General features: G+C 43.0%; 1 protein-coding gene across 4 annotated transcripts; it reads left to right on the plus strand.

Moving 5' to 3' along the window:
- Positions 1-951: 951 nt before the first annotated feature.
- Positions 952-27,863, plus strand: LOC101160765 (solute carrier family 12 member 6). Of its 4 annotated transcripts, none has more exons than XM_011487651.3 (27): positions 952-1,231; positions 6,435-6,974; positions 9,470-9,564; positions 10,215-10,343; positions 10,649-10,795; positions 10,875-10,929; positions 13,646-13,776; positions 15,097-15,323; positions 15,390-15,517; positions 15,589-15,774; positions 17,613-17,777; positions 17,910-18,008; positions 18,084-18,141; positions 18,213-18,387; positions 21,453-21,571; positions 21,650-21,748; positions 21,814-21,933; positions 22,031-22,135; positions 22,206-22,374; positions 22,451-22,646; positions 22,727-22,896; positions 22,971-23,102; positions 23,171-23,278; positions 23,908-23,931; positions 24,711-24,934; positions 25,010-25,143; positions 26,806-27,863. In XM_011487651.3, exons 2-27 carry the CDS (start codon positions 6,758-6,760, stop codon positions 26,895-26,897), a joined length of 3,504 nt encoding a protein of 1,167 aa, XP_011485953.1. In that variant the 5' UTR covers positions 952-1,231; positions 6,435-6,757; the 3' UTR covers positions 26,898-27,863. The 4 variants fall into 4 exon arrangements, with proteins under 4 accessions (XP_011485953.1, XP_011485952.1, XP_011485954.1 ...); XM_011487650.3 differs by having other exon boundaries at positions 952-1,133; XM_011487652.3 differs by lacking the exon at positions 23,908-23,931 and having other exon boundaries at positions 954-1,133.
- The last annotated feature ends 25 nt before the right edge of the window (positions 27,864-27,888 follow it).

Genomic DNA, 27,888 nt, shown 5'->3' on the forward strand with positions numbered 1-27,888 from the left:
CAATATGTAAATGCATATATGTAATCTCATCAAACCGAAAAAGGCTATGATGCTTCTTATTGTACATAAATTTGTTTTGAAGTAAAACACCTGGTCATGATTCTTATTTTTGTTCGAAACATTTTGCAAAGATTCATCAACACACAACGCATTCTTACTTTATTTGACAGAGCACTGTTCTACATTGTGACCCAAATCCATAGGTGAGGCATAAAAATTTACGTTTATATTGGCAGCAGCCTGAGCAGGGATGCCCTGACGTTTCTCTCCACAGAAACTCCCAATAACTGCTGGTGAGATGCCATGGTACTTTCAACCCAGCCAGAATATATAGTTCTTCTAGCCCTGGGTCTTCCCTAAGGATTTTTTCCCTGGCGAGATATATCTGGAATACTTCTCTAGGGAGCTGTCTTGGAAGCATCTTGATGACAGGCCGGCTGAGACTGCTCCTCGCTCCAACTTTAAGAGAGCACCCCGTCACCATTTGGAGAAAGCTTCTATCTGGGATCTTCTCTTTTCAGTCATGAGCCAAGGTTTATGACCATAGGTGAGGATAGGAACATGGACTCACCAGTGAATCAAGAGCATTGCCTTTTGACTCTGCTCCTTTGTTACCCTGGATTGATACAATTATGACAATATTGCAGCTACTGCACACATCCACCTGTCTACGTCATGGACATTAAACAAAAAAGGTACCATTATTTTTAGTTAACTAGATTTCCTGTTGCTCTTACATTTCTATTATTGTCACTCAGCTTTATTTCACACATCAGTATTGACTAAAGAACAAGATTAATTTTTAAACTGTTTCAATTACTTGATTTTTTTAACTTGCTTTAATTAATATCAGTTTTGGGTTTCTCACTCTTGCTAAATATTTCCTGAGGGATTTGTCGTTGTGGCTACTGGCTAGTCACACTACATTTCCCAAGAGCCTTAAGGTACTTCATAACTGTTGCGCATGCGTACGTTGTTCGCAGAGCGGGGGAAGGAATTTAGGACCTGACGGGCGCACTGGAGTGCTTCTTTTCTGGACCAAGAGGAAAGAAGTGCCGGAAAACCGGGAGAGGAGCCAGATGTTCCTGGATGAGACGGAGCGCTGTCAGATCCCCATCCGAACCCTGGCACAGGTGCGAGTTTCTGCGGGATGGGAACATGCGGGGTTTCAGCGGGAAGAAGCGCCCGGAGTATCCACGGGGGGTGACAGTTTATCAGAGACGCAGCTAAGGTTAGCTTTGGCTCACTCACTGCACTGCAGCGGCTGCTTTCTTGGCGCAGAGGCTCGCGGCTTCGCGCTCTCCTCGTTAAAACGACGTTAATTAGCCACTTTGCACAAAGAAGCTAATTTCCTTCCCTCCATTTACCTCCGCGAGCGCGCCTCTGGTCTGGGTTTGTCCGGTTTCAGTAAAAATAACCGCAGCCTCAGAGTCAGACGGATGCCGCAGCTTATTTTTTGGGGGGGCTTACAATTACACATCTTCCCATGAAGCCCCATAACCGGCTCCGGGACTGGATTCTGACCGGTTCAAACCAGAATCATTGCAGCGTCACTCTTTGGGTCTGATTTTCACTTCCACGGTAACTTAAGTGGCTCCCAAGAGGGCACGAGCTCCTTAATTTGACTCACCTGCTCGATGAGAAAGACCCATCGAGAGGGGTGGGGGTGGGGGGTGTCAAACCTTTGTAGCAGCTGTTTGTTTACAGCTGTTACGCCAGAGGAGCAGGCGCGTGACAGACGAACATCTGCGTCAAAACAAAAGAAAGATGGTTCAAAAAGCGATGCGTTTATCCCTATGACAGCATTTGGGAGCATCTCAGACCGGAAATAGTTGCGACAGATGAAGGTGGTTATGATAAGAAATGCCATTGGACTCATAGACTGACAAAATGCAGCAGAAAATAGTTCAAATCAATGTCTGCATTCACGGTCCAGTCAGTGTGTTTCAGCTCAGGCTGGGATAAAAAAATCCATCCTCACCTTAGATGAGAAGCACGAAATCCACAAGTCTAGTCCTTTGACTTTTCTGGACTGTTGTTCAGGCTAAACCAGTTTTTCTGTCAGTCTTTGTAGGAATTAGTGGTTGCTAAGGTCACTGGAGACATATTCTTCTTTCATATTCTTTGATTAGGTTGAATCAGATGAAAGCAGGGGTGTTCAAACCTTCAATATAGACGGCCAGATATGGTCAGGTCAAAATGCACAAGGCCAATCATTTACTCTGCATTCTTTCAACCCTTATAATATTATGAAGTACAAACAAACTGTCGGATAATGAAAATATTTTGCAATGGATACATTTCATTTCCTAACAGAACAGAAATATGTGTAAATATATTTTTACCCAAATTATTATGAATGTCATAATTCCACGAAGACGAACAATAATACGAAGAAAAAGGTCTGGGAAAAGAAATAAATGTTTGTGGACAGTAAATCTGGGTTCACATTAGATGTTACATATTATTCACTGTAAACATCTAAATGTAAATCATGTGAACAGGAAAATAACAAAACACTGGTTTTAATAACAGAGACACATCTGTTCATTTTGTTTAGTGTTGAGATTTTGAAAATGATATAGAATGTTTCACAGAAGGGTCCCAGGACGGTGTTGTCACTGGTTTACTACGACTAACATTGAAATACGTCCAGTCGCAATCACATAGTCATACACCCAGTTTTTACAAAGTGCTGGGGGATGATATTGTTGATTTTAAAACAGGAACCTGCGGGCTGGTAGAAATTAGAATGTGGGCTGGATTTTGAACATGTCTGGATTATAGGAACAATAGATTTGCCTTTTGAAAATCTTTCTAAATCCAAATATACTTGATTATCAACAACAGTTTTCACAGAATTTGTGATTTAAAATGAAAAGGGTCTATAAAAGGATACATGCCCACAATAAACCTAACAGAGAAGTTGTTTTTTTGCCTGAAAAAAAAAACTTCTTGGTATTTTCATCCATTCCTGTGAAGACCTTCTACACTGGTGGACAAAATTGTTGTTACCCCTCAGTTAAAGAAAGTCCCCAATGCTCACTGAAATGACTTGAAACCTTCAAAAGTAACAATAAATTAAAATTTTTTGAAAGTTAAATAATCAAAATCAGCCATTACTTTTGAGTTGTTGATTAACATAATGATTTAAAAAAACAAACTAATGAAATAGGGCTGGACAAAAATGATGGTACCTCCATAAAAGACTGAGAACTAATTGCCCAGGGGGTCATGATGAACTCAGGTATGTCCTTTATTTGACATCACAGCTGTTTTCCAACCCATAATCAGTCAGTCTGCCTATTTAAAGGGAGACAAATAGTCACGTTGCTGTTTGGTGAAAAGGTGTGTACCACACTGAACATGGACAACAGAAAGCCAAGGAGAGAATTGTCCCAGGACATTAGAAACAAAATTATAGACAAACATCGTAAAGGTAAAGGCTATAAAGCCATCTCTAAGTAGCTTGAAGTTCCTGTGACGACAGTGGCACATATTATTCAGAAGTTTAAGACCCACGGAACAGTAGCCAACCTCCCTGGACGTGGCCGTAAGGGGAAAATTGATGACAAATTGAGGAGACGGATAGTTGGAACTGTATCCAAAGAACCCAGAACAACCTCCAAAAAACATTAAAGGTGAACTCCTAGATCAAGGTACATCAGTGTCAGATCGCACCATTCGTCGTTGTTTGAGCCAGAGTGGACTTCATGGGAGACGACCAAGGAGGACACCACTGTTGAAAGGAAATCATAAAAAAGCCAGACTGGAATTTGCAAAAATGAATGTTGACAAGCCACAAAGCTTCTGGGAAAATGTCCTTTGGACAGATGAGACAAAACTGGAGCTTTTTGGTAAGGCACATCAGGTCTATGTTCGTAGACTCAAAAATGAAGCATACAACCAAAAGAACACTGTCCCTACTGTGAAACATGGAGGAGGCTCAGTTCTGTTTTGGGGCTGCTTTGCTGCATCTGGCACAGGGTGTCTTGAAGTTGTGCAAGGTCAAATGAAATCTCAAGATTATCAAGGCATTCTGGATAGAAATGTGCTGCCTAGTGTCAGAAAGCTTGGTCTCAGTCGCAGGTCATGGGTCTTCCAACAGGACAACGATCCAAAACACACAACCAAACACCCCCAAGAATGGCTAAGAGAAAGTGTTGGAATATTCTGAAGTGGCCTTCTATGAGCCCAGATCTGAATCCCATTGAACATCTATGGAAAGAGCTGAAACATGCCAATTGGAGAAGACACCCGTCAAACCTGAGACAACTGGAGCAGTTTGTTCATGAGGAGTGGGCCAAAATACCTGTGGACAGGTCCAGAAGGGTCATTGACAAATACAGAAACCGTTTAATTGCAGTGATTGCCTCAAAAGGTTGTGCAACAAAATATTAAGTTATGGAGGTACCATCATTTTTGTCCAGCCCTATTTCATTAGTTTGTTTTTTTTAAATAATTCTGTTAATCAACACCTCAAAAGTAATGGCTGATTTTGATTATTTAATTTTATACAAATCTTAATTTATTGTTACTTTTGAACGTTTCAAGTCTTTTCAGTGAGCATTGTGGACTTTCTTTCTTTAACTGAGGGGTACCAACAATTTTGTCCACCACTGTATGTAAAGATTGATATAATCTGATTTGTTTAAAGCCAGCCTTTCACATTTGCATAAACAGTTTTTTATAAACTTTGATTTGTAAGATGAACTGATATTTTACTGAATCATGTCAAATCTGAAACTTCAGTCTCTATGCCACTAATGGCTTTTTTACTTCATCTTTTTGTGAAAATCCAAAACAGGCGCTCAGCTTTGTCATCTGTCAGGGTTAATTAGGTCACTTTCAAGCTCCTGTATGTCTTGAACTCCTCGCGTCATTTCATTCAGTGCTGTTTCATTTAAATTTAAATTGTCGTTACTTGGCGCGGCACAGACCACCCGAAAAACATGAATCCAAGCAAAAACGTTTAAAAATTCAGTTCAATCCATTCATCTTAACTGTGCTTTAGCCTGTTTGAACATCTGCTGATCTGTTAGAACAAACCAACCGCTCTCCTTCAATAATTCAATAATAGCTGAAGTTATGAAGGTACTTGCCCTGACCTTTTTACTCACAGGATGAGAGGCTGAATGAGGCTGGACTGAGCTGGTAGAGCAGCTGGGCTGGAGTGACGGCGTAATGACGGCGTAGTGACGGCGTGTCCACAAACGTGACGGTGCTGTTTGCTAAATAAGGGTCAGCAGGTTAGGAGGGGCTTCTGTCTTCACAGAGGATTTTACAGAAAAACGTGCATCAACCTGCTCCTGCTGCTTCCATGAAGCTCCACACACGTAATGACAGAAACACGTTCATGTAAAAGACACAGCAAAGGATGTTCAGATGTTTACTGCTGATGCGCCATTTCCTTTAATGAAGGATTAAAGAAAAATTTAGAAATAAGAGAAGGAAATCGTGTTGAATAAACTGTTTGTATACAGTCCATTAGCTGCTAAATAATAACTGGACTGAGTGACCTCTCCCCTCTGGCACTTCAAATAGAAAGTACCCACTGGCTCAAAGAAGCCAGAATCCCATAGGCTGTGTACGAATTCCTTCCGTACTCACTACATAGTGCACTATTTAATGCATTTGCCATCTTTTTGGGCTGTCTGAATCTACAATTCCAAAATCGAGTGCCCTAGAAACTTTCCAGAAGTCTCTGCAAAACTAGTGTGCATCGATGCTCAATAGATTGGCCAATATAGACCACAATGCATTGCGATTTTTTATGTGAAAAAAATGTTTGTAAATGTATTTTTTATAAACCATCCAAGTTTTCCTCCTCAGAAAACAATGGATTCATAAATACCTATTTAAAATGTTCATACTTATTAGCGCTGTGTCCCAATAGCTTCCCTACTCCCTAACTACTAAAAACTGCACATTACTGGACTTTCTAGTGCAAACAATTTGGACACCCTGCTCACTACTTTTTTTATTTTTATTTAAGGGTAAAGATGATGTCACTGATTTCCTGAAGTAAAAGCTTAATGATTAAATTATTTATGTGGCCTTCGAACAAGCTCACCACTGATGGGCGAAAGCAGCTGCCATACAAATTTGGACTCAGACTGACTTGGACCAATCACTGTCAATTTCTGGTTGGGGGGGGGGGGGGGGGGGACAATGGAATCGGAATTGACTTCATTTCATTGAAGCTGGAAGTGAGCCATTTTCTATGGGTGACATCACGCTCAGTTGGTGAGATGATGTGTTTAGGGTCATTGCTGTTCGGTCAAAGAAGAACCTTTTCCTGAAGGAATGCTATCTTCTGATGCAGATAACCCTTCTGTTGAAATTAAGTTGCTGTATGTTCTGTGAATATTTATCCATTTATTTTTTTGTCCCCCCCCTCCCCCCTCTCTCTGTCTGCTGCTGGGTCATAACAGTGTGAAAGTGCTGCAGGAAAACTAATTGAATGCAGAAATATAGGATCGGTGTTTAAAGATTTTTGTACCCCCAGTTCCATTTCCCTCTCACAGAGAGGCCTGTTGTGGCCGTTCTTTAATGTGAGTGGGTGGGGGCAATCATAGTGTTCAATGGGGAGCTGCAGGATCAGGAGGGGGAGTCATAGAGGCCTCTGCTACCATAGCATCAACCAGAGGATAGCTTAGCTCAGCTCAGCTCAGCTCAGGTCCTTCTTCCCTGCGACCCCCTCCCTCTGCACCCCACACTGCACCTTTCTTCCCCCACTCCTGACTAAAGGGCAGCCATGGCTTCAGTGCGCTTCACTGTGACACCCACCAAGACGGAGGACCTCCCGGGGCTGTCGGACACGTCGCCTGATGTCAGCTCCCGCTCGGGGGCTCGCGTGCGCTTCGGCTCCAGGGAGAGCGTCAACAGAAGTGACCTGCAGAGCGAGGCGTCGGGGGGCGCCGCCACAGGAGGAGGAGGGGCCGACACACCTGAGCGCAGCAGCATAGAGCAAGGTGACACACTCATTCACTGCGGGGGGGGGGGGCTGATCAAAGGTTAATCTCACATTAAAATGGACATAAACCTCAAAAAACTGTCAGCGACATTAAACTGATTTAAAAAAACATTTTGTTTTCAGTGAAAATGATTGGATGAGTGAATGTCAACCTAGATGGATGCACAAAATATATTTACTTTTTTCTATTGGCTTGTGCTTTAAAGGGAATACCAATAAGATTCTGAGTATTTGGTGTTTTCAACCTTTTGGTTTTAAGGTTTACAGAACAGATTCAGTAAACTGCTGAAAAGTATGTCAGATTTCAGAGAATCAGCACAAATTCAGTTGCATCGTTTTATGAAGCAGATGCTGAACAGTGAAGCAGTTTTCACACCAGCAGCTACAGATGTGCTCGTGCACTCCGCCGACGTGCACAGCTAGCATAAGCAAAGGCTAGACGTATGTTGGAGCAGCCTCTGGATCAGTGGCTTCAACCAGGAGCTGGAAGTATGGAGAGATGGAACTGTGAGCTCCTCTGATCCCCTTAAGCGCTTACACGCTGCTGAAGATGCCCCAACTTCTCCATTAGCTTCTATAAATAGACATGGACAGAGATAATCGGATGGAGTTCAGACTGTTGTGAGACAGACACCCCCCACCCCACCAGGGAAGGAGGAAGTGTGAGAGTAGATGACTCAGCTGAAGCAGAGAACAACCCAGATCTGTGCCTGAGTCAGAGAACACACACACAAACACACACACCTACTTACCTACTTATGGTCAACAGCGGCTCAGTTGGTTCGATCCCCGCTCCCCCCAGTCAACTCTTGTTGTGTTCTTGGGCAAGACACTTCCCCCTCCTTGCTTCCAGTGTGGCTCCACTGGTGTGTGAATGTGTATGATGGTCAGAGGGACCATAGGCGCGTACTGGCAGCCACGCCCTTGTCAGTCTGCCCCAGGGCAGCTGTGGCTACACCAGTAGCTACCATCACCAAGCATGAATGAGGACTGAGTGAATAATGGAGTTACACTGTAATCGTTTTCAGCACATGGAAAAGTGCAGATAAATCTAAACCATTATTATTATTATAACCTACACACACACACACACACACACGTACTTGCATTAATACTCAGTCACTTACAAAAGCGCAAAAACACACGCACATAAATGCACACCCTCCCCATTCACTCGTGCTGTAGAGGTAGAGCGGTCAACCCCTCATTGAAAGATCGCAGGTTCGGTTCCCGCTCTGCGCTCCCATGAGTCGAAGACACTGAACCCCACCTTGGTTCTGGTGGTTATAGGCTGGCTTCATAGCGGAATTGTCATTAGTGTGTGAATGGGTTTGTGACTGTAAAGCACTTTGGGCCTTCAAGGAAGGTAGTCAAGCCCTGTACAAGTATACGCCATTGACCATACATCACATACAATGACAAACACACACCTAGGCTTACGCACCCTGACACACAGATAAGCACACACCTACACATGTTCAGACGCTTTGCCACACCTTCACATGACAGACAAGTACTGACAGACTCAGACATAGACACACCCGTTGACAGTCTGTCACACATGTGCACACACATACATTCACAAAGATTTATTTAGGAAACCTAGAGCTTCTGATAAGACTGCACACAGACATGGTTAACTAGCTGCTCTAACTGAACTGGCTCAGCTGGTCGGCTCAGTGGAGCGCCGACCTCAGTCTGCGGGAACGTCCCAAAACGGCTGCACCCCGGGTCTGTGCGAGAAGATGGTCAGAGCAACGGCGGGCAAATCTGCCATCTGTCTATACCAACCGTCAAGGTTCCCGTCATCCTTCAGCTCGTTCAGGTTTATAGGGAAGGTTTCTTGGTGTGAATCCTTTTTAGTAAAACCTCTGTCCCTGAAGATGTGCTTGATGGGTTCCCTTTTGCTGACAAGGACGACTTCTCCACTAAGAATATCCTGCAGTGTTTCCTAACCCTGATCCCTGATGATTTGGGTCGTAAAACATTTCCTGAAGATTTTTACTGCTATTCAGTTCTTCATTAGCCTTTGTAGAGACTTTTTACTGACAGTCATTATAGCCGGCTGGGGAAGACGGAAAACAGTGGGTCCTGACGACCGCTGCAGTAGAGACATATTCCCAGTGCAGGTGAATAATACAGCAAAACAAAATGTTTTCCATCAGCTATGTCATTGCATGACTTTTATTTTGGAACCAAGCTGGGTGGGTCTTCCTTCTCGCATCAGTCAGGCAGTGTTCTGCTGAACCATCCAGGCCTCCTTTTTTCCTTCCTCATTTCTGAAACTGTGGTGCAGTCTAGTTTGCTCGAGTCAGCGTAGAGGAGAGGTGCTGACTCAAATTCTGTTTCTCGTGAGCCAGAGCTGAAGTGAGCCAAAACCTGAGAGCAGCGTGACCCTTCAAGGCCACAGAGATGAAGACGATCTCCACTGTTTGATGTTCCGTCTGTGCTTCAGAGGTCAGCCTCTGTTTAAGGTTGCTTCTGTCCCTGCAGGCGATGGACACTCCAAGATCTCCAATGTTTACATCAACAACACACACTGCATGGACGACGACGACTTCTACGACAGAAATCTGGCCCTGTTTGAGGTGTGAACATGAATTCTGGGGATTCTGGTCTCTGATGCTGACCAAACACCAAAAGACTTTCAGAATCTGAAATACTAGTTCATTAGAAATTTACTTCTAAGTTGTGGGTGGGACTGTTGATACTGAGTGCCCCCCCCCCCCCCCCCCCCCTCCCTGTTGCTGAGTGCTTGGAGCAGGGAGCTTGTGGCCCTCCTTGTGTATTTTTTATGTCTCAGCTAAGCCCCTTTTCAAACATCTGCTCCTTATTCACAAGGTTTGAGCAAAGAAATTCTTAGAAATGCAATTTTGAGCTTAATTGTCTGTATATATGCCTTCAGGACCACAAGAACATGTTAAAAACACCATTTTCATCCTAGTGGGCCTTCAAGTCTTTTTTGGAGCCGGTTATTTTTTGGCTAAAAATGTTTTAAAGTTCTTGGTTAAACAGTGTGAGACATTTCACGTAGGCTTCTGTTATTCTGATTTGATATGTCTTAGTTTTTGAATGATTTTGCTGAAGTTTTCCTAGAGCAAACAGAAAAATGCCAAACACTAGTTAGTTTCAGAGATGCAGTCCTCTTGGAGCTGCTGGTTCCCTTCTGTGTCTCATTTTCTTCTCATCTGTTTGGACGGAGACCCGATTTATTCCTTCATGTCTCTTTCTCCAACAGGAGGAGATGGACACCCGGCCCAAAGTTTCTTCTCTGCTCAGCCGTCTGGCAAATTACACCAATCTGACGCAGGGGGCCAAAGAGCACGAGGAGGCCGAGAGCATTGGCGAGAAGAAGAAACCCAGCAAGGTGGCAACAATGTTTTTAGTGTAGCTGAGCTGCTTGATGGACTCTCATCTGGAGCTGTTAGCAATCCAACATACAGGAACAGAAGCACAGTTTGAAAGTCGGTGACCCAGACTGGAAGCGCCTCACATGAGTCTGTTTGGGTGCTTTAGAGCAGACCTGAGCTGTCCCACATACTGACACAGTTAGTGTGGAAGACTGAAACAAAACACAGATGCGTGTCTTACACCACAGGCCTGCTTTTAGTTTAAAAAGAGCAAACAAAGGCGTGAGCAGCTCTTCACTGTGCTGCTGCTGTCTTCCTCCAGTCTCCTCAGATGGGAACCTTCATGGGTGTCTATCTGCCCTGCCTGCAAAACATTTTTGGGGTCATCTTGTTCCTGCGGCTGACCTGGGTGGTGGGAACGGCCGGTGTGCTGCAGGCGCTCTGCATCGTCTTCGTCTGCTGCTGCTGCGTGAGTGCTGCTCATCTTCTTCACCTCACACAGAGGTGAAGCTCTCTCACGCCGCCTCCTCCTCGTCTCTGCTCCACAGACGATGCTGACCGCCATCTCCATGAGCGCCATAGCAACCAACGGAGTCGTTCCAGGTACTGAAATCGCTGTTGTGTGAGAAGAAGCACATCCGCACTCTTGAGGTGTTACAAGCATTATTGAAAGAGTAACTTAAGACAAATGGTGGGGGGGCAAAGATATTCAATAATTTTGCTGCCCATACCCTCCAGATTGTTTCATTCAAAAGCCACCCATAAAGAAACGGCCAACATTTGTCCGGCTGCTGCTCTCTGACAAGAAGCAGGAACAGCTTCCTGTTTCTGATTCCATCCCTACATGTTCCTGCAGCCACGCTAGCAGAGGAACAAACTGAGCTTTCCATAATTCTCTTCCTTAATGCTGCGAGGAATCAAACTAACACACAATCAGACATCATGACAGATTACATTGTGGTGTCAGGCGGGAGAAACTGCTTAAACACACAGAATTTGAGGCTGTTTCCTGCTGATTCAGCTGGAATTCACAGATGAGGAAACTTCCTATTTGATTCAGAAGTTCATCAGCAGCATTTTTATTTTTGAGTGGCTTATAGGATTCAAGCTCTGGATCTCTCGACTGTGTAATAGAAGATAAAGGGAGGGCAGTTACAGGCTGCACTGACTCATAGTGGGTGGAGACTGTTGGATCATGTCCTTCACAGTAATCAGATTACAATGTAAATTAGAATAAAACACAAACAAATATTCAGGATGCGTTTTCTGAAATATTTCCTATCATATTGATGTAATGAGGCAGAAACTTCATAAATGTTCCTTGCAGGCTTTGGAAAATCAGATTTTAGGCTTATAAACCCAAGCTGCTGGAGAAAAAGCATGCTGTAATCTGATTACCTAGACAGACGCAATGTCCTACACAACAATAAAACTTAATTTCTTTCCATGTAAGTGTTTATGATGAAATATTTGATATCATCAAATCTTACAGCTGGACATGTTCTCCCCTTTTTACATTTCTGAATGTTTCTGTACTTTTATGATTTTTAACATTGAAACTTGACGAGGATTCAGGAGAATATTGTCCAGCTTCAGTTTTGACTTTCATTTGTAATTTTCTGTTGCAGACCTGCTAAAGGAATCACAAATTGGTTTTGTTTTGAAGCAGGTTCCCACTCCTTTAAAAAAAAAGGGCATGAGGCTGGAGTATATTTCTTGTTGCACATTTATATTTTGAACTCTGCAAATTTGCAATTGACTGTATTTTAAATGGCTTTCTCTCTCTATTCTACATCTGACTGTGTAGAAACTGGGTGACAGGAGTCCTACTGTAAATGCAATTTCCTCCTGGGATAAATAAAGTATTCTGATTTTGATTCTGACACCTGCTGAGGCCTGTAGAGTCATCTTCCCCAACTTTGAAGGCATTCATCTTTTCATAGGATTAAAGGGGGTTTTCTGATTCCTGCTGAAACCTTGTTTACCGCTCTAAACCTTTAGTTTGTGCACTTGTGATCAAGGCTGTCAAAATACCTTTATGTGATCTAATGTCAGGATAGCTTTTGCTTGATAAAATAGACCTTTTTCAAATAGAAAAAAGGACAGTATGGTAAAAATGCAGTTGTAATAGGAGATTAGTAAACTGCAAATTAATTCATTTATAAAAACATGCCAAAATGAGTTAAAAATACAGATTTGCAGTGTTCCCTGCTGTAGCATGGTCCATCTCTTGCAGATTCTTTTCAGAGCAATTTCGCACACATTTTTTTTTGTAGCCCACTGTGTTTTCTGCTCTGATTGGCTGTAGACCTCTGTGATGTGCCTCTGGTACAGCATGGGTTTAGGTTCTCAAATACATAGATCTTTGATCGCAAGCAGATCTTTGTTTTAATAATACTGGACTCTTTTTCAATGAAGGTTTGAAGCTTTTAGAGTTGAAACAAGAGAGAAAAGTATAAAAATGTTTGTGTCTGAGAAAAGTGTAGAAAGTGTGCAGTGATGAGTTCTACAGGCGTTAAACATCTATAATCTTACTTCCCAGATTTCACTTATCGCAGGTTATTTTTAGAACTCAACTACACGAGGGAACACTGTATTTAAAAATTGCAACTAAGAAGATGTCGATAATAAAAACAGACGTCGAATTCTGTTAATGATTATCCTCCCTTTTAAGTTATATTCTTTGTTCTCTCTGGAATTCTTTAGGCCACATTCCCAGTTTTCCATCACATCTTCTAAAGGCCTCGTTTTTTCTAACCGGGGATGTTTTTGTGTGTCCTGTGCCTCCCCCTGTCTGTCCCCCTCACTCTTCACATTCAAACTTTGAAACCATCTTTCTTCAGAGTGCATGTGGAAGCAGATCCTTCTCCTCGGCTTCACAGCAGAGACGTGAAGCAGAGTGTTTGTGACTCTCGTGTCCCAGTCTTTCTGAGAAAAGATTTGAGACCTTAAAAGCATTGGTTTTGAAAAAGGTGAGCGTTTACAGAGTGAGGAGGCGAAGTCCCTGTGTTTCTGTGCTCCACAGAAGCGTTTCATCTGTAATGAAGCTTTATGGTAAAAAAAAAAAAAAGATGAAATCTTGTTTTTGTGGAATAACCTCGCTACAGAGCATCATCATGCTTATTTCTTCAAGCAAAGCATGACGTCTCTCAGGTGCTTTCCTCCTTCACCTCCTCTCATCATGTCACTAACTGTCCATCCGTCTCTGTCTTCACGTCCGCTCATCCATCATCTTTCTTTCTTTTTCACGCTCCTGTCATGTTTCTTTTATCTTTTCCCCATCCCCTTTTCTTTCCATTTCATCTTCTTCCCTTTGCAGCCGGGGGTTCCTACTTCATGATCAGCCGCTCTCTGGGTCCAGAGTTTGGGGGCGCTGTGGGGCTGTGCTTTTACCTGGGCACCACCTTCGCTGGATCCATGTACATCCTGGGAGCCATTGAGATCCTGCTGGTGGGTGCGGATGTTCTGTTTGTGTTAGCGTGCAGCAATGAGGCTCTGCAGAGTGTGTCCACAGGTTTGCTGCTGGATGAGGACATGAGAGGGTCAGAAACTAGTGCTGTCAGAGGATTCATATTTTTGTAATGAATTAAAAATGACCAGTAATTAATTCATCTAATTCAAAGCTGCTTATTCCTGGTCCTCGAGATCTACCATTCTGAATTTTTTCCAGATCTCCAAGCCCTGCTAGCTGCTGATTAGCTCAATCCAATGTCTCCACATTCTGATTGAATGAACACACCTGGTCCAGGTAATCAGTAACAAGCAGTGCAGGGAGAGCTGGAAAACGGCAGGGTGGTAGATCTCGAGGACCAGGAGTGAGCAGCCATGATCTAATTCATCTCTTTTTAATCTAACCTAATGACTAGGTGTGAAAAGCCTAATTTTGAAGTATTTTTTATCCGAATTTGGGACATAGTGCACAGTAAAAGATCAAAATTTATTTTATAAAGGGCTTTATGATTTTTTTTATTATAACACACTTTCAGCTTTTGCTTTTGCATCACCACGTTGGATGTTTTTCAGCCTCCAACTTTCAAGAAAAAAAAACTTCAGGTCCATAGTGTTCTAATTTAACACATCAAAAAACACGTTTCTATGCAATCCCCCCAAAAAAACTGACCACAAATGTCTTATCAATAACATAATATATGTTTGCATACATTATTCCACAGGTTAACGCAAAGCAAGACAGTAGAAAAGACATGCATGTTTTTTGTTTTCTTTATTCTGTTTGCTGAATTTGATCATTTTGAAGACTGTGATGCAGCAGAAAACAAAAGAGAGAAGACATAATAAGGAGGAGGAGATGAGACACCAACAATCGAAAAATAACAAGATTAAAGTACTAATAATTGATTTTTTATATTTATTTCTTTGGTATTAGCAGAATAATGCCCCTCGAGGAGTGCATTATCAGAAATAAATGGACTTTAAGGAAAAGCATGTCTTGCGCGATCAGGGCTCGCTTTGTCCTTTAATTTATGAAAACATACACCTTGTCAGAAATTATCCCTTACATAAAATTGATTAGTTATAAAATGAAAGTGAGATTGACACAATGGGAAAAAACAGGCTAATTTGTCTGCAATTAATTCATTGCGATTAACACAATAGTTTGACATTCCTGCAGGAGCAACTCTTTCATGCAGGAGAGTTATAGTGCTGGAGTCCTGAACAATCTATTGTTTTTCATCAGCGTTTGACCAACAGAAATCAGGTTTTCAATTTCCTCTCTCTGATCCAGTCTCAACTCTCTTTCTCCACTTCCAGTTGTACATTGTGCCTAAGGCGGCCGTCTTTCACGGCGACGGGGGAGCCATGCTGAACAACATGCGTTTGTACGGCAGCATCTGCCTCCTCCTCATGTCCCTGCTGGTCTTTGTGGGTGTCAAATATGTGAACAAGCTGGCGTCAGTCTTCCTGGCGTGCGTCATCATTTCCATCATCTCCATTTATGTTGGAGCGCTGGTCTCAGCCTTTAAGGAGCCACATTTCCCGTGAGTATTTCTAGGAAGACGTATGGATTCTCACAGCTTGACCTTACAGCTACTTTGTTTCTACAGAGTGTGCATGTTGGGGAACAGGACCATCAACGGCCACTATGTTGCAGACCACCACTGTGAGAAGATCATCTCAGAACTGCACAGAGAAGAAGTAGAGAGACCTGAAGGCAACTTTAGCCTCGGCTTCGGTGTGTTCAAGTCTCATTCTGTCAGGAACCACCAAAAAACCGTCCTCCTAAATGTTCTATCTCCCTGTCAGAAAACAGCACAGTGGAGCCGGCCTCGCCCCCCACCCGTGAACCTGCAGCCGAGAACCAGACCACAGATCTCTGGGGGCATTTCTGTCAAAGCCGGGATCTGAACGCAACCTGTGATGAGTACTTCACCAACAACCAATTCTCCCAGATTCAGGGCATCCCAGGGCTGGCAAGCGGGATAATTACAGGTATGGTGGGCTCTTAAGTTAATCTGTTAGCTAAAAGCAACAGTGGGGAAACAAAATTTAGAATTCCTATAGTTTATTTCACAGTAAGAATGTTTCGGTCCAATGAGACACAAATCGCTCCAATTTTTAGCAAATTTGTGAACAATTTCATTAAAGTTTTTTCTACAATTTACAAGTAGCCTGTGGGAGATTTGAAGTCATTGGTCACCTAGCTACATAACATTACCTTTAGTAGTTTTTGATAGACTCCCATCCGTTTCCAATGGGAATTCTTATTTTTTTATTTATATAAACCATAAGTTCAAAAGTAATAGCACTGTATTCCTAATGGCGCTTTACAAACCAAAGGTTTTGAAAGGATGTTGATGACTGCTTTTATGTAGAAGAAGCAGGACAAAGGATAACATCCTGACCAACTTCACCTCAGACTGAAGAAGTCAATTTGGACAAGAAACGAAACAGTTCAACAAGAAATTCAGTTGACGTGAGAAAACATCTGGACAAAAAAAGATCCTTCATCATTATAAACAATTATGCTTTTTTAAATAGTTGATATTTTCATCACATATTATAAATAATTGTTAAAAAAGATTCCTTCTTTCACAAATTGTTTGATTAAAAAGGAAACAGATCTAGTCTTTACTCATTATCTGTATATTAAAATCCTGACAAAATCAGAACTTGTCCTAAAATTTAAATTTTATTGAAATATTATTTCAACTTTCCATTTAAAATTCAATTTTATTCTGTTGTAAAATCAATTTTCATGAAAGTATGATTGAGGTGAACAAATGTCAAACTTGATTATTAAATAGAGAAATTAAAGGAAATGCTTGCTTTGGTGTAAAAAACATTCCTGAATTTAATTAAAACAAATCACTTTTTTTGTTGCATAAAAAAAGACAAATGTAAAAGTAAAAAGTCTGAAATAGGAAATATAGAAATTAAAAAATGAAAGAAACTACATTTATTTGGAGTAAACATCCATGAATCTGAACTGAGCATCATTTAGTTTTCATATCAGACCATTATTATTCTTTTAAAAGTGCTGTATTAATCATAAATGGATGTTTTATGAAGTGTTTTTACTAATCTGCGATCCAAGTTTGAAAATTAGATAATCGATCCATAAAAGTAGAGATCGATCTTTTGCGATGACCTAACGCAACTTTTGTGAGATTTTGTGAGATTTTGTGAGATTTCAAAGATCAAGCTTTGAAAAAATCATGGTGTAAAACTGCTAGAAAGGAGGTGGGTAATAAAGAGGAGGGGGGCGAGAACACAACCTTGAGGAACACCAGCGAAAATGAGTGAGGGTTGAGATTTAGAGGATTTCAGCTGAATTAACTAAAGTGCAGCTTCTTTGTTAGAGCGTCTCTGTTTGAGAAACCATGTAACACTGTATGATGGTAACAATGTCCTTGGTTTATTATTTCACTAATAACTTTTACAGTATGTGAACTGTAAACTCTGTAAATTCAAAATTGATTTGAATCAAATCAAGTGGATCAAAGGAATCGAAAGAATTGTGAATCGATTGATTCAGGCTCTCATGAATCAAAATCGAATGGATTCTGGGGATTATTGGTGACATCCAGCCCTACCCTTCACCCTGAGAAAACATGAAAATGTTCTGGTCTCAAAGGTTTAAGATGTTCTGAGCAGAGAAAAAAATTAAAGGATGAGATTGACATGTATAACATTTATTTGTATTTAATACATCTTTGATGTTTTGCACAATAAAGAAATAGTTAAGAAGATAGTTCTCCTTCTCTGTACCTGAGCGTGCTCAGAGATGTAGGGAAGTTTGCAGGTGATTATCCCGTCTGTCTTGGTAGAGAACCTGTGGAGCTCCTACCTCACCAAGGGAGCTGTGGTGGAGAAGAGCTCCCTGTCCTCCGTTCAGGCCTCTCATCCTGCTTCCATTCAGCTCCCGTATGTCTTCGTGGACATCACCACCTCCTTCACACTTCTAGTGGGAATCTTCTTCCCGTCTGTCACAGGTGCAGCCTTTACCTCTGGCCAAAGTGGCAAAAGAGACGTTTTGAATGTTTATTTTGACTAAATGAATTGGAGAAATTTCCATTGGTTTTCCTGTCAGAGGTGTTGGTTTTAAGAACTGCTCTTCTCCTAAGGAATCATGGCTGGCTCCAATCGCTCCGGGGATCTGAAGGATGCTCAGCGCTCAATTCCCATCGGAACCATCTTTGCCATCCTCACCACGTCCATCGTCTGTATCCTTGGATGAAGTTCTGATTGTTTTTTCTTGATTACGTTTGTCTTGGTTGTTTTCCTTAGTGCCAGTCCAGATTTGAGCAGCGTGGTTCTGTTCGGCGCCTGCATCGACGGCGTGGTCCTCAGAGACAAGTCAGTGCTGCTGGTCTCTTGCTGCTGCTACCCTCCTGCTCACAGTCTGACTGCTTCTATTTCTGCTGCAGGTTTGGAGACTCTGTGGGGGGGGAGCTGGTGGTGGGGACTCTGGCATGGCCCACTCCCTGGGTCATTGTGATTGGCTCCTTCTTCTCGACATGCGGCGCTGGCCTGCAGTCTCTGACCGGCGCTCCCAGACTTTTGCAGGCCATCGCCAAGGACAACATCATCCCTTTCCTCAGGGTCAGACCTGCACTTCATTCAAAACTCAAAGACTTAATGCACTCTGAAGCTGCATTCACACCAGCGTGTGAAGTGCATTCAAGAACACATAATTGAACACGCATTTAGCCCATAGTGTTCACACTAAAGTATCGCTACCTAATACTAGCACATGTCCGCCACCTACAGTGCCTTGCAAAAGTATTCGGCCCCCTTGAACCTTTCAATCATTTGCCACATTTCAGGTTTCAAACATAAACATATAAAACTGTAATTTTTCTGTGAAGAATCAACAAGTGGGACAAAATCATGAAGTGAAATGAAATTTATTGGATATTTCAAACTTGTTTTACAAATAAAAAGCTAAACAATTGGCCATGCAAAATTAAGTTAAAACTTTGTAGCGCCACCTTTTTCTATGATTACAGCTGTCGCTTGGGGTATGTCTCTATCAGTTTTGCACATCAAGAGACTGAAATGTTTGCCTAGTCCTATGAAGGCATTTGTGTAGCATAAGTCAAAACCAGAAATGCTTTTTCATTTTCAAAATGAAGCTGCATTTTTTGACTCAAAATTAAAATGAAAAATCAATCCGCCAAAATGCCTTTTCATTTTCTTCTTCAACACTGCTTATTCTGTCACTTAATTAAAATGATTAATTAAAAGGAAATTGGTATTTGACATTTCATTTCAAAAAGTTCTCTGGTAAATGTGTAGCAATGTCTAATTTGACAATTAAAATGGATTAACAGAAATGCTTTTTCATTTTCAAAATGTAACTGCATCAAATGAATCAAAATTAAAATTAAAAATCAATACTTCAAATTACTTCCGGTCTGAAGACAAAGCTAGCTAGTGGGGAAGTTTCGACGAACCGCGGTGCGTCCGAAGGAGGACCGCATAAGACAAAAATGCTGCTACGTAGTCCTGGGAAGCTGTGTACAAACATCAGGAGAGCACAACCATCACAAAACCCTCTCCTCTGCCACTAACACAAAGCTACACTGCTCCTAGCATGTGTCCCTTAGCAGCCGGACACACGGAGAGAGCAATGACGTCATCGCCCCGCCTCCCCTCTGGAAGTCCAATTGAATCATGCGACACGATTCGCAGGGTGGATGTTAAAATGAAAATGCAATCCCCTCTTTGCATTTTCGTTTTAATTATGACACAGAATAAACGGTTTTTAAGTAGAAAAGGAAAACGTATTTTGAAGTATTGATTTTTCATTTTAATTGTGTCATTTGTTGCAGTTACATTTTGGAAAATGAAAAAGCATTTCCGTTAATTCATTTTAATTGTCAAATGAATGAAATGTCAAATACCATTTTCTTTGTCATTTTATTTAAGTGACAGAATAAGCGGTGTTGAAGTAGAAAATGAAAAAGCATTTTGGCGGATTGCTTTTTCATTTTAATTTTGAGTCAAAAATGCAGCTTCATTTTAAAAATGAAAACACATTTCTCATTTTGACTTTTATTTTTAATTATGCCACATAATAGCTTCCATACATTCCTCCTTGCTAAACAGCTCGTGCTCAGTGAGGTTGGATGCAGAGCTTTTGTGAACAGCAGTTTTCAGTTCTTTCCACGGATTCTCCATTGGATTCAGGTCTGGACTTTGACTTGGCCATTCTACCACCTGGATATGTTTATTTGTGAACCAATCCATTGTAGATTTTGGATCATTGTCTTGGAAGACAAATCTCTGTTCCAGTCTCAGGTCTTTTGCAGACTCCATCAGGTTTTCTTCCAGAATGGTCCTGTATTTGGCTCCATCCATCTTCCCATCAATTCTAACCATCCTCCCTGTTGCTGCTGAAGAAAATCAGCCCAAACCATGATGCTGCCAATACCATGTTTGACAGTGAGGATGGTGTGTTCAGGGTGATGAGCTGTGTTGCTTTTACGTCAAACGTTTTGCATTGTTGCCAAAAAGTTTGATTTTGGTTTCATCTGACCAGAGCACCTTCTTCTTCATGTTTGGTGTGTCTTCCAGGTGGCTTGTGGCAAACTTTAAACAACACTTTTTATGGAAATCTTTAAGAAATTGCTTTCTTGCCACTAAAGGCCAGATTTGTGCAGTATACGACTGATTGTTGTCCTATGGACAGACTCTCCCACCTCAGCTGTATCTGATCTGGATCTCTGCAGTTCATCCAGAGTGATCATGGGCCTCTTTGCTGCATCTCTGATCAGTCTTCTCCTTGTTTGAGCTAAAAGTTTAGATGGACGGCCAGGTCTTTGTTGATTTGAGGTGGTCTGATCCTCCTTCCATTTTAATTTTATTACTTGCACAGTGCTCCTTGGGATGTTTAAAGCTTGGGAAATCTTTTTGTATCCAAATCCAGCTTTAAATTTTTCCACAACAGTATCTCAGACCTGCCTGGTGTGTTCCATGTTCTTCATGATGCTCTCTGCACTTTAAACAGACCTCTGAGACTATCACAGAGGAGGTGAATTTATACGGAGACTTGATAACAGACAGGTGGATTCTGTTTATCATCATTAAATCAACATTGGATCAATCAGAGATCCTCACTGAACATCTGGAGAGAGTTTGCTGCACTGAAGGTAAAGGGGCTGAATAATTTTGCGTGCCCAATATTTTAGTTTTTTATTTATGAAACAAGTTTGAAATATCCAATACATTTTGTTCCATTTCCTGATTTTGTCCCACTTGTTGTTGAATCTTCACACAAAATTACAGTTTTATATCTTTATGTTTGAAGCCTGAAATGTGGCAAAAGGTTGAAAAGTTCAAAGGGGCCGAATACTTTTGCAATGCACTGTACAGTTGACAGAGGCTTGTTGCGAAATGTTTAAGTGGTGTAAACCTCATAAATCCAGACTTTTCCTTTCCCAGCTCTATTCCGATATATGAAAGACTTGTTGTCATAGAATTCCGGTGAGGCAATGTGCATTTACATGGACTTTTCATTGAAAGCGGTTCCTTGTACATGTGTTGTCGAGGCCGGTGTGAATGTAGCTTAAGGCAGAGTTGGCATGCAGGTTCAGATAAAAACTTCTTAGATCTATGGACTCTCATATTTACTTGGTTCCTTTCCTGTTTCACGTCTCCCTCAGGTGTTCGGTCACAGCAAACCGAACGGCGAGCCCACTTGGGCGCTGCTCCTCACCGCGCTGATAGCAGAGCTGGGGATCCTCATTGCCTCTCTGGACATGGTTGCCCCCATCCTTACTATGTGAGGCTTAGCTCTGTGTCCATGTGTGTGTGCCCACACACGCGTGATTGAGGCTGAGTCCTGCTCCTGTCCCCACAGGTTCTTCCTGATGTGTTACCTGTTTGTGAACCTGGCCTGTGCTCTCCAGACACTTCTCAGGACACCCAACTGGAGGCCCCGCTTCTCCTACTACCACTGGTACTATCACATGCACACACACATAATCCCCCCCCTCATGCTCTGATGCGATGTTCTCTTTTCAGGACGTTGTCGTTTTTGGGGATGACTATCTGCCTTGCTCTCATGTTCATATCTTCCTGGTATTATGCCATTGTTGCCATGGTGATTGCTGGGATGATCTACAAATACATTGAGTATCACGGGTATGTTGCCATGGAGATGTGGTTCTGTGAATGCTGTTTGCTGGGTTTCCTCAAGTCTTTATACCTGTGTGTTCATGCTGACATGTGTGTGTCCCAGGGCTGAGAAGGAGTGGGGGGATGGGATTCGTGGCCTGTCTCTCAGTGCTGCCCGGTACGCCCTCCTGAGGCTGGAAGAGGGTCCGCCCCACACCAAAAACTGGAGGTAAGGACCTTTTGAGATGGACGCGTGGGGTCACATGGTCGGGTATCCTGGCTCACGTTTGTGTCTCCAGGCCTCAGCTGTTGGTGCTGCTGAAGCTGGACGAGGACGCCCACGTCAAGTCTCCACAGCTGCTGACATTCGCTAGCCAGCTAAAGGCTGGGAAGGGCCTTACCATTGTCGGGACCGTGGTTTCTGGAAACTTCCTGCAGAGCTTTGGGGAGTCTCTCGCAGCAGAGCAGGTTTAGCTCAGTTCTGAGTAGTTCTGAAGAGTTTGCTGCAGTCCTCAGAAAATCTGAAGCGTCTCTGTTTTCTTAGACTCTAAGGCACTTGATGGAAAAGGAGCGTGTAAAGGGTTTTTGTCAGTGCATTGTGGCGCAGAAGCCCCGAGAGGGCATCAGCCACATGATTCAGTCCAGCGGATTGGGGGGGATGAAACCCAACACGGTGGTGATGGGCTGGCCTCAAGCCTGGAGGCAAAGTGAAGACCCACAGTCCTGGAAGACCTTTATCAGTGAGTCGGGGGTATAGTGTGTATCTTGCAGCGCTCTCTGAGAGGCTAATGGCTTACGGCGCCCCCTCTCTTTCTTTAAGACACAGTGCGGGTGACGACGGCCGCCCACCTGGCCCTGCTGGTCCCCAAAAACATCTCCCTGTTCCCCACCAACAGCGAACCCTGCACAGAGGGCTACATCGACGTGTGGTGGATTGTGCATGATGGGGGGATGCTGATGCTACTGCCTTTCCTTTTACGTCAACACAAAGCGAGTACCCACTCACACCACGCCCCCATCCCCCTGAACCAGACTGGTCTGACTCGGGGCTTGTCTGCTCTCAGGTGTGGAGGAAGTGTGGGATGAGAATCTTCACTGTGGCCCAGATGGAGGACAACTCCATCCAGATGAAGAAGGACCTGGCAACCTTCCTTTATCACCTGCGCATTGAGGCAGAGGTAGAGGTGGTGGAAATGGTACGTTCTGTCTCTGTGGAGTATTTTGACTTTCATCTGAGAGTTGAGGCTTAAACAACTGTCTGCAGCATGACAGCGACATCAGTGCCTACACCTACGAAAGGACGTTGATGATGGAGCAGAGGTCCCAGATGCTCAGACAGATGCGGCTCTCCAAGTCGGATCGGGAGCGGGAGGTAAGTCTGAGATGCAACCAAGTGCGTTTGTGCATCAGAACATGCCTTCAATTTGATCCGAGGCGTGAGGAAGAGGAGGCAAAGCAAATTAATGAAAATGCAGCACAGAACAACCAGCTGGAAATTTACTTTTATGGGATAAATTCTGAGCAGATCAGCAGGTGATGATGTCATCACGTAATATTAATGTTAGAATGCGGCAGCTCTAGGGAATGTTCTGCACACATGCAGGAGTGATACAAATGTTTTTGAACCTCTCATCTTCTTCATCTGCAGCGAGTTAGGATCCTTCTTTAGTGAGAAGACATTCACAAGGTTTCTGTCTGGATACTCAAACAAGCATCCTTGAGTGAAATCAAAACATTCAGAAGTTCAAGTGTTTTCAGAGGATCAGCATCTGGAGTTACTGAAATTAAATATATTGTTAAATACTTTGTAATGAAAAAGGGGAATGTTTATTGAATAAAAAAGTCATCCTTGAGCTGTAAAGCAGCTGCCTCTAAAGTTTTTGTTTTCATCTAAAGCCTCATTGTGAAACAATCATAAGATTCAGAACATTCCACTGATGATCAGGTGCACAGCAACCGAAACCTTTCCTTTATCTCACCTGTTTCTGCTGCTCTCCTCAGAGGGTGCGCTGGAGTTTTGATGACGTAAGTGAAGTAGAGCAGTTTAGAAAAGGAGTGAAGGCCTCTGAGCTTCAGTGGGAGCTGTGGAGCTTTTAAACCAAGATTGGTTCTGAAGAAATTTATCTCTGCAGAGCTTTAGCCAAGATGGCTGCAGCTTTCTTCTACTTGGTGATGTTTGCGTTTATAGCTGAGCAACTTTCTGTTATTGCTCCACTCAACCCCTGAAGGTCAGAAGCCTCAACTCAGGTCCTGCTCTCCTGTAGAAAGTCCATTTCTGATGCTGTAGAGTCTGTGCACACAGACAGGTGTGCTGGGGAACATCCGTGCTGACTAAGGAGTATGCTGACAAAAAGGTGTACTTACTCACTACATAGTGCACTACATAGTGCGTTCACTGTCTTAATCTACATTTCCAAAATCCAGTGACCTAGAAATTCACTGGAAGTCTGCAAAAAACCAGAGTGCATCGATGCTCTCTGGGTTGGCGAATATAGACCTCAATGCAATGTGCTTGGACAACTTTTGAGGAAAGAAATGCATTTAGCTGATTTTTTACACAAACCATCGACATTTCATCATCAGAACACAGTGGAGTCATAAACAGTTGTCGTAAAACGCTCATATTGATTAGAAGTGAACATGGTGTCTGAATTGATTTCACATCCAGGGTAATAGATAGTCCTGCGCTATATAATTTTAGCAGTTGGGGAGTGTGTGTGTGTGTGTGTGTGTGTGGGGGGGGGGGCAGGTGGATGTTGCATCTTGTGTCAGGCGTGACGCTCTGCTGTTTCCTGCTCAAACAGGCTCAGCTGGTCAAAGATCGGAACTCGATGCTCCGCCTCACTAGCATCGGCTCAGATGACGACGATGACACAGATGTCGCGGAACGATTGGGGAGCGGTGGCAGCTCAGAGCACAACCGCCGCGTTCAGATGACCTGGACCAAAGACAAGGCCGCGCAGTACAGAGCCACACACTCGGGCTGCTCCACACCCGAAGGCTTCAGAGACATGCTGAGCATCAGACCGTGAGCCCCCCATCATCATCATCAGGCTACGCACAACGGTCACGGGGACTGAACACTTTCTTTGTCTGTCATCAGGGACCATTCCAACGTCAGGCGCATGCACACGGCCGTCAAACTTAACGAAGTCATCGTCAACAAATCCCATGATGCTCGGCTGGTCCTGCTCAACATGCCAGGACCCCCCAGGAACACAGAGGGAGACGAGAACTGTATCCTTTACATGTGGCTCTGCTGAGGAAGAGGATAAGGTCTGATGAAGGTCTCTGTTTCCTCTGTGATGATGGGGTTAAACTAAGCTTCATCTGCATTACCATGTTTTCAGACAGCCGAGGGTCTTTGTTGTTTTCCAGCTTCTTGATGGCCCACAGTGAAGGAGAGGAACCTCCTGATACACTTGTCAAAAGTCGAGGCCCGTGGGCCACATCCGGCCCGCCGTGTAATCATAACTGGCCCGCAAGATAATTTTATACTATTGTTATTAATAGCCCGGCAAAATGTAGCCCTGATAACATATTCACTACAGATTCCATAATGCAGCACTTCAGCTGGCCGTCGAAAGGTATCACTGGTGACATCAACTACAGATCCCATAATGCAGCGCTTCAAGCTGCCCTGGTGAACACTTCCGCTAGCACACATGATGCCCAGGAAAAAAAATGTGGATTCTGATTAAAGAGCCTTTAAAAACCGATGCAGGCAAAGCACGACACTGCAGGCAAAGCACGACACTGCAGGCAAAGCACGACACCGCAGGCAAAGCACGACACTGTAGGCAAAGCACGACACTGCAGGCAAAGCACCACGCTGCAGGCAAAGCACGACACTGTAGGCAAAGCACGACACTGCAGGCAAAGCACCACGCTGCAGGCAAAGCACGACACTGCAGGCAAAGCACCACGCTGCAGGCAAAGCACGACGCTGCAGGCAAAGCACGACGCTGCAGGCAAAGCAGGACGCTGCAGGCAAAGCACGACGCTGCAGGCAAAGCACGACGCTGCAGGCAAAGCAGGACGCTGCAGGGCCACACAGTTTATTTTCTCTATTCCTGCAGAAATACCTCAGCTCTGTCTACATGCTGCTCCAACCTTGTGCATGTTTGGCTGCACATGTCTGGGTGAAAAGCTCCTCTCAGTGATGAAGCTAACAAAACATCATCAAGTGCGGTCTCGCTGATGATCTCCTGCCGTTTCTCCTGAAAATCTCCACAACAGAGGACTTCACACAAACCAACTTGATGTTAAGCGTCCAGCTCTGATAAAATAACACAAGAGCAAAGAAAACAGAATTTGATTTAATGCATAAAAGCACAAATTTTATTCATATTTCCAGGTTTTGTTTGTTTTGTTATGCAGCATATACTATTTAGAATTTGTGTAATTTTGACAGGATATATTGTTATGGAGAGTGGAATCTTTGGTATTTTTACATTTTAAGTTTATTTTTCATTTAAAATGACAGGAGTAAAGAAATGTCAATGTTTTTTTTTCTTTAATAGTTTACTTTATTTCTAACTTAAATATTTTTAACAGGATATATTTATATGGAGAGAAAATATAACTTCTTTAAGGTTTAAGTTGATTTATTCCATAATAATATTTTCAGTCTATTTTTATTCATATTTATGTTAAACAAAAAGTTACATTTTAAAAGTTTGGCTTTAGTGTTCAATAAGGTTTATCCTGCTCAGCCCGCGACCTTCAGCGTGTTTTGGAATTTGCCCCCCTGAGTGATCGAGTTCAACACCCCTGTTCTCAGGTTTCTATGTGGGGAGGGGTCTGCTGCTTTCCTGAGCACGCTCAGTGTGACCCGCACTTTGTAAGTGATGAAGGTGAGGATGAGGTCGCTGCTGGAACTCCTTAACTCTACATCAGACATGGAGTTTCTGGAGGTTCTAACTGAAGGTCTGGAGCGGGTCCTGCTGGTCAGGGGAGGAGGAAGTGAGGTCATCACCATCTACTCCTGATTGGACACCCAGGAAGCCTGCACTGGCAGGGGTGGGGTGACGTTTTCCTTCATCCTAACGGTGCCTGAAGGAGCCACTGTGACAGTAAGGTCAGCGGTTCGAGACCTGGGCTGCTGGCTGCATACAGATGTTGGAACATGTCGGAGCGTTTCAGTTGCTGGAGCCTGACTGGACCTTTACATAATCGTGGAAGCGTTTTTTTCCGGAGCCGCTCCTGCTTTTCCTCTCCTTACATTTGCACCAGCAGTCTCTGTCTCACCCGGACACCTCCCGGCTCCTGTTTGTCATGGAAGCCCGACACTTTGTGGAGAGGACTGTTCATTTCTTCATGATTCCCTTTTGTTATGTTCAAAATGTTGTTATTGTTTTTATTTGAAGCTTAAAACTGTTACCAGACTAAAAACATAGATTTATAAAGTCTGACAGCAGCCTCATGTGTAAAGAGTTCCATTTGAAACTCAAAGTAATCTGATTACTGGGTTCTTTTCCGTCTGATATGTTCTACTTCTGACGTCATGTTAATGTTTCTGTCTTATTTTTGATGATAAAGTCCATCAGAAGCAGATTTCTGCTCCCTGGGCCGAGCAGGAGCTTTGAGGCTGTGGTAGAATCTGCCTCAGGGAGTCCTGGAACATGCACGTGTGTAAATGTCCCTGTCCAGCCGGCTTTTTATTAGACATTCCAGCTCAGAGAATGGACTGAATTGGCTTAGTGCACACCTTGTCTCCATTTGCATATGTGTGTGTGCACGAGCTAAGACATGTCATGGAGCATCTATGTTCTAGTTTGATGTTTTTTAAGAGTTCTGCAGGTTTTGGTTCCTGTCTTTGCTTCCTAAAATTCATGTTTTTTTTTGCTGATACATAATGAGTTTGATCTTTTTTATGTCATTATTACAAAAATGAACCATAAAATCTTTGCTTAAAAAATGGGAATTAAAAAGTTCTTTAAAATGATGATGAGCTGCTCTTTTATTTATTTTAAACGGCAG

This window comes from Oryzias latipes, chromosome 18 (assembly GCF_002234675.1).
Source record: "Oryzias latipes chromosome 18, ASM223467v1".
Lineage (NCBI taxonomy): Eukaryota > Metazoa > Chordata > Actinopteri > Beloniformes > Adrianichthyidae > Oryzias > Oryzias latipes.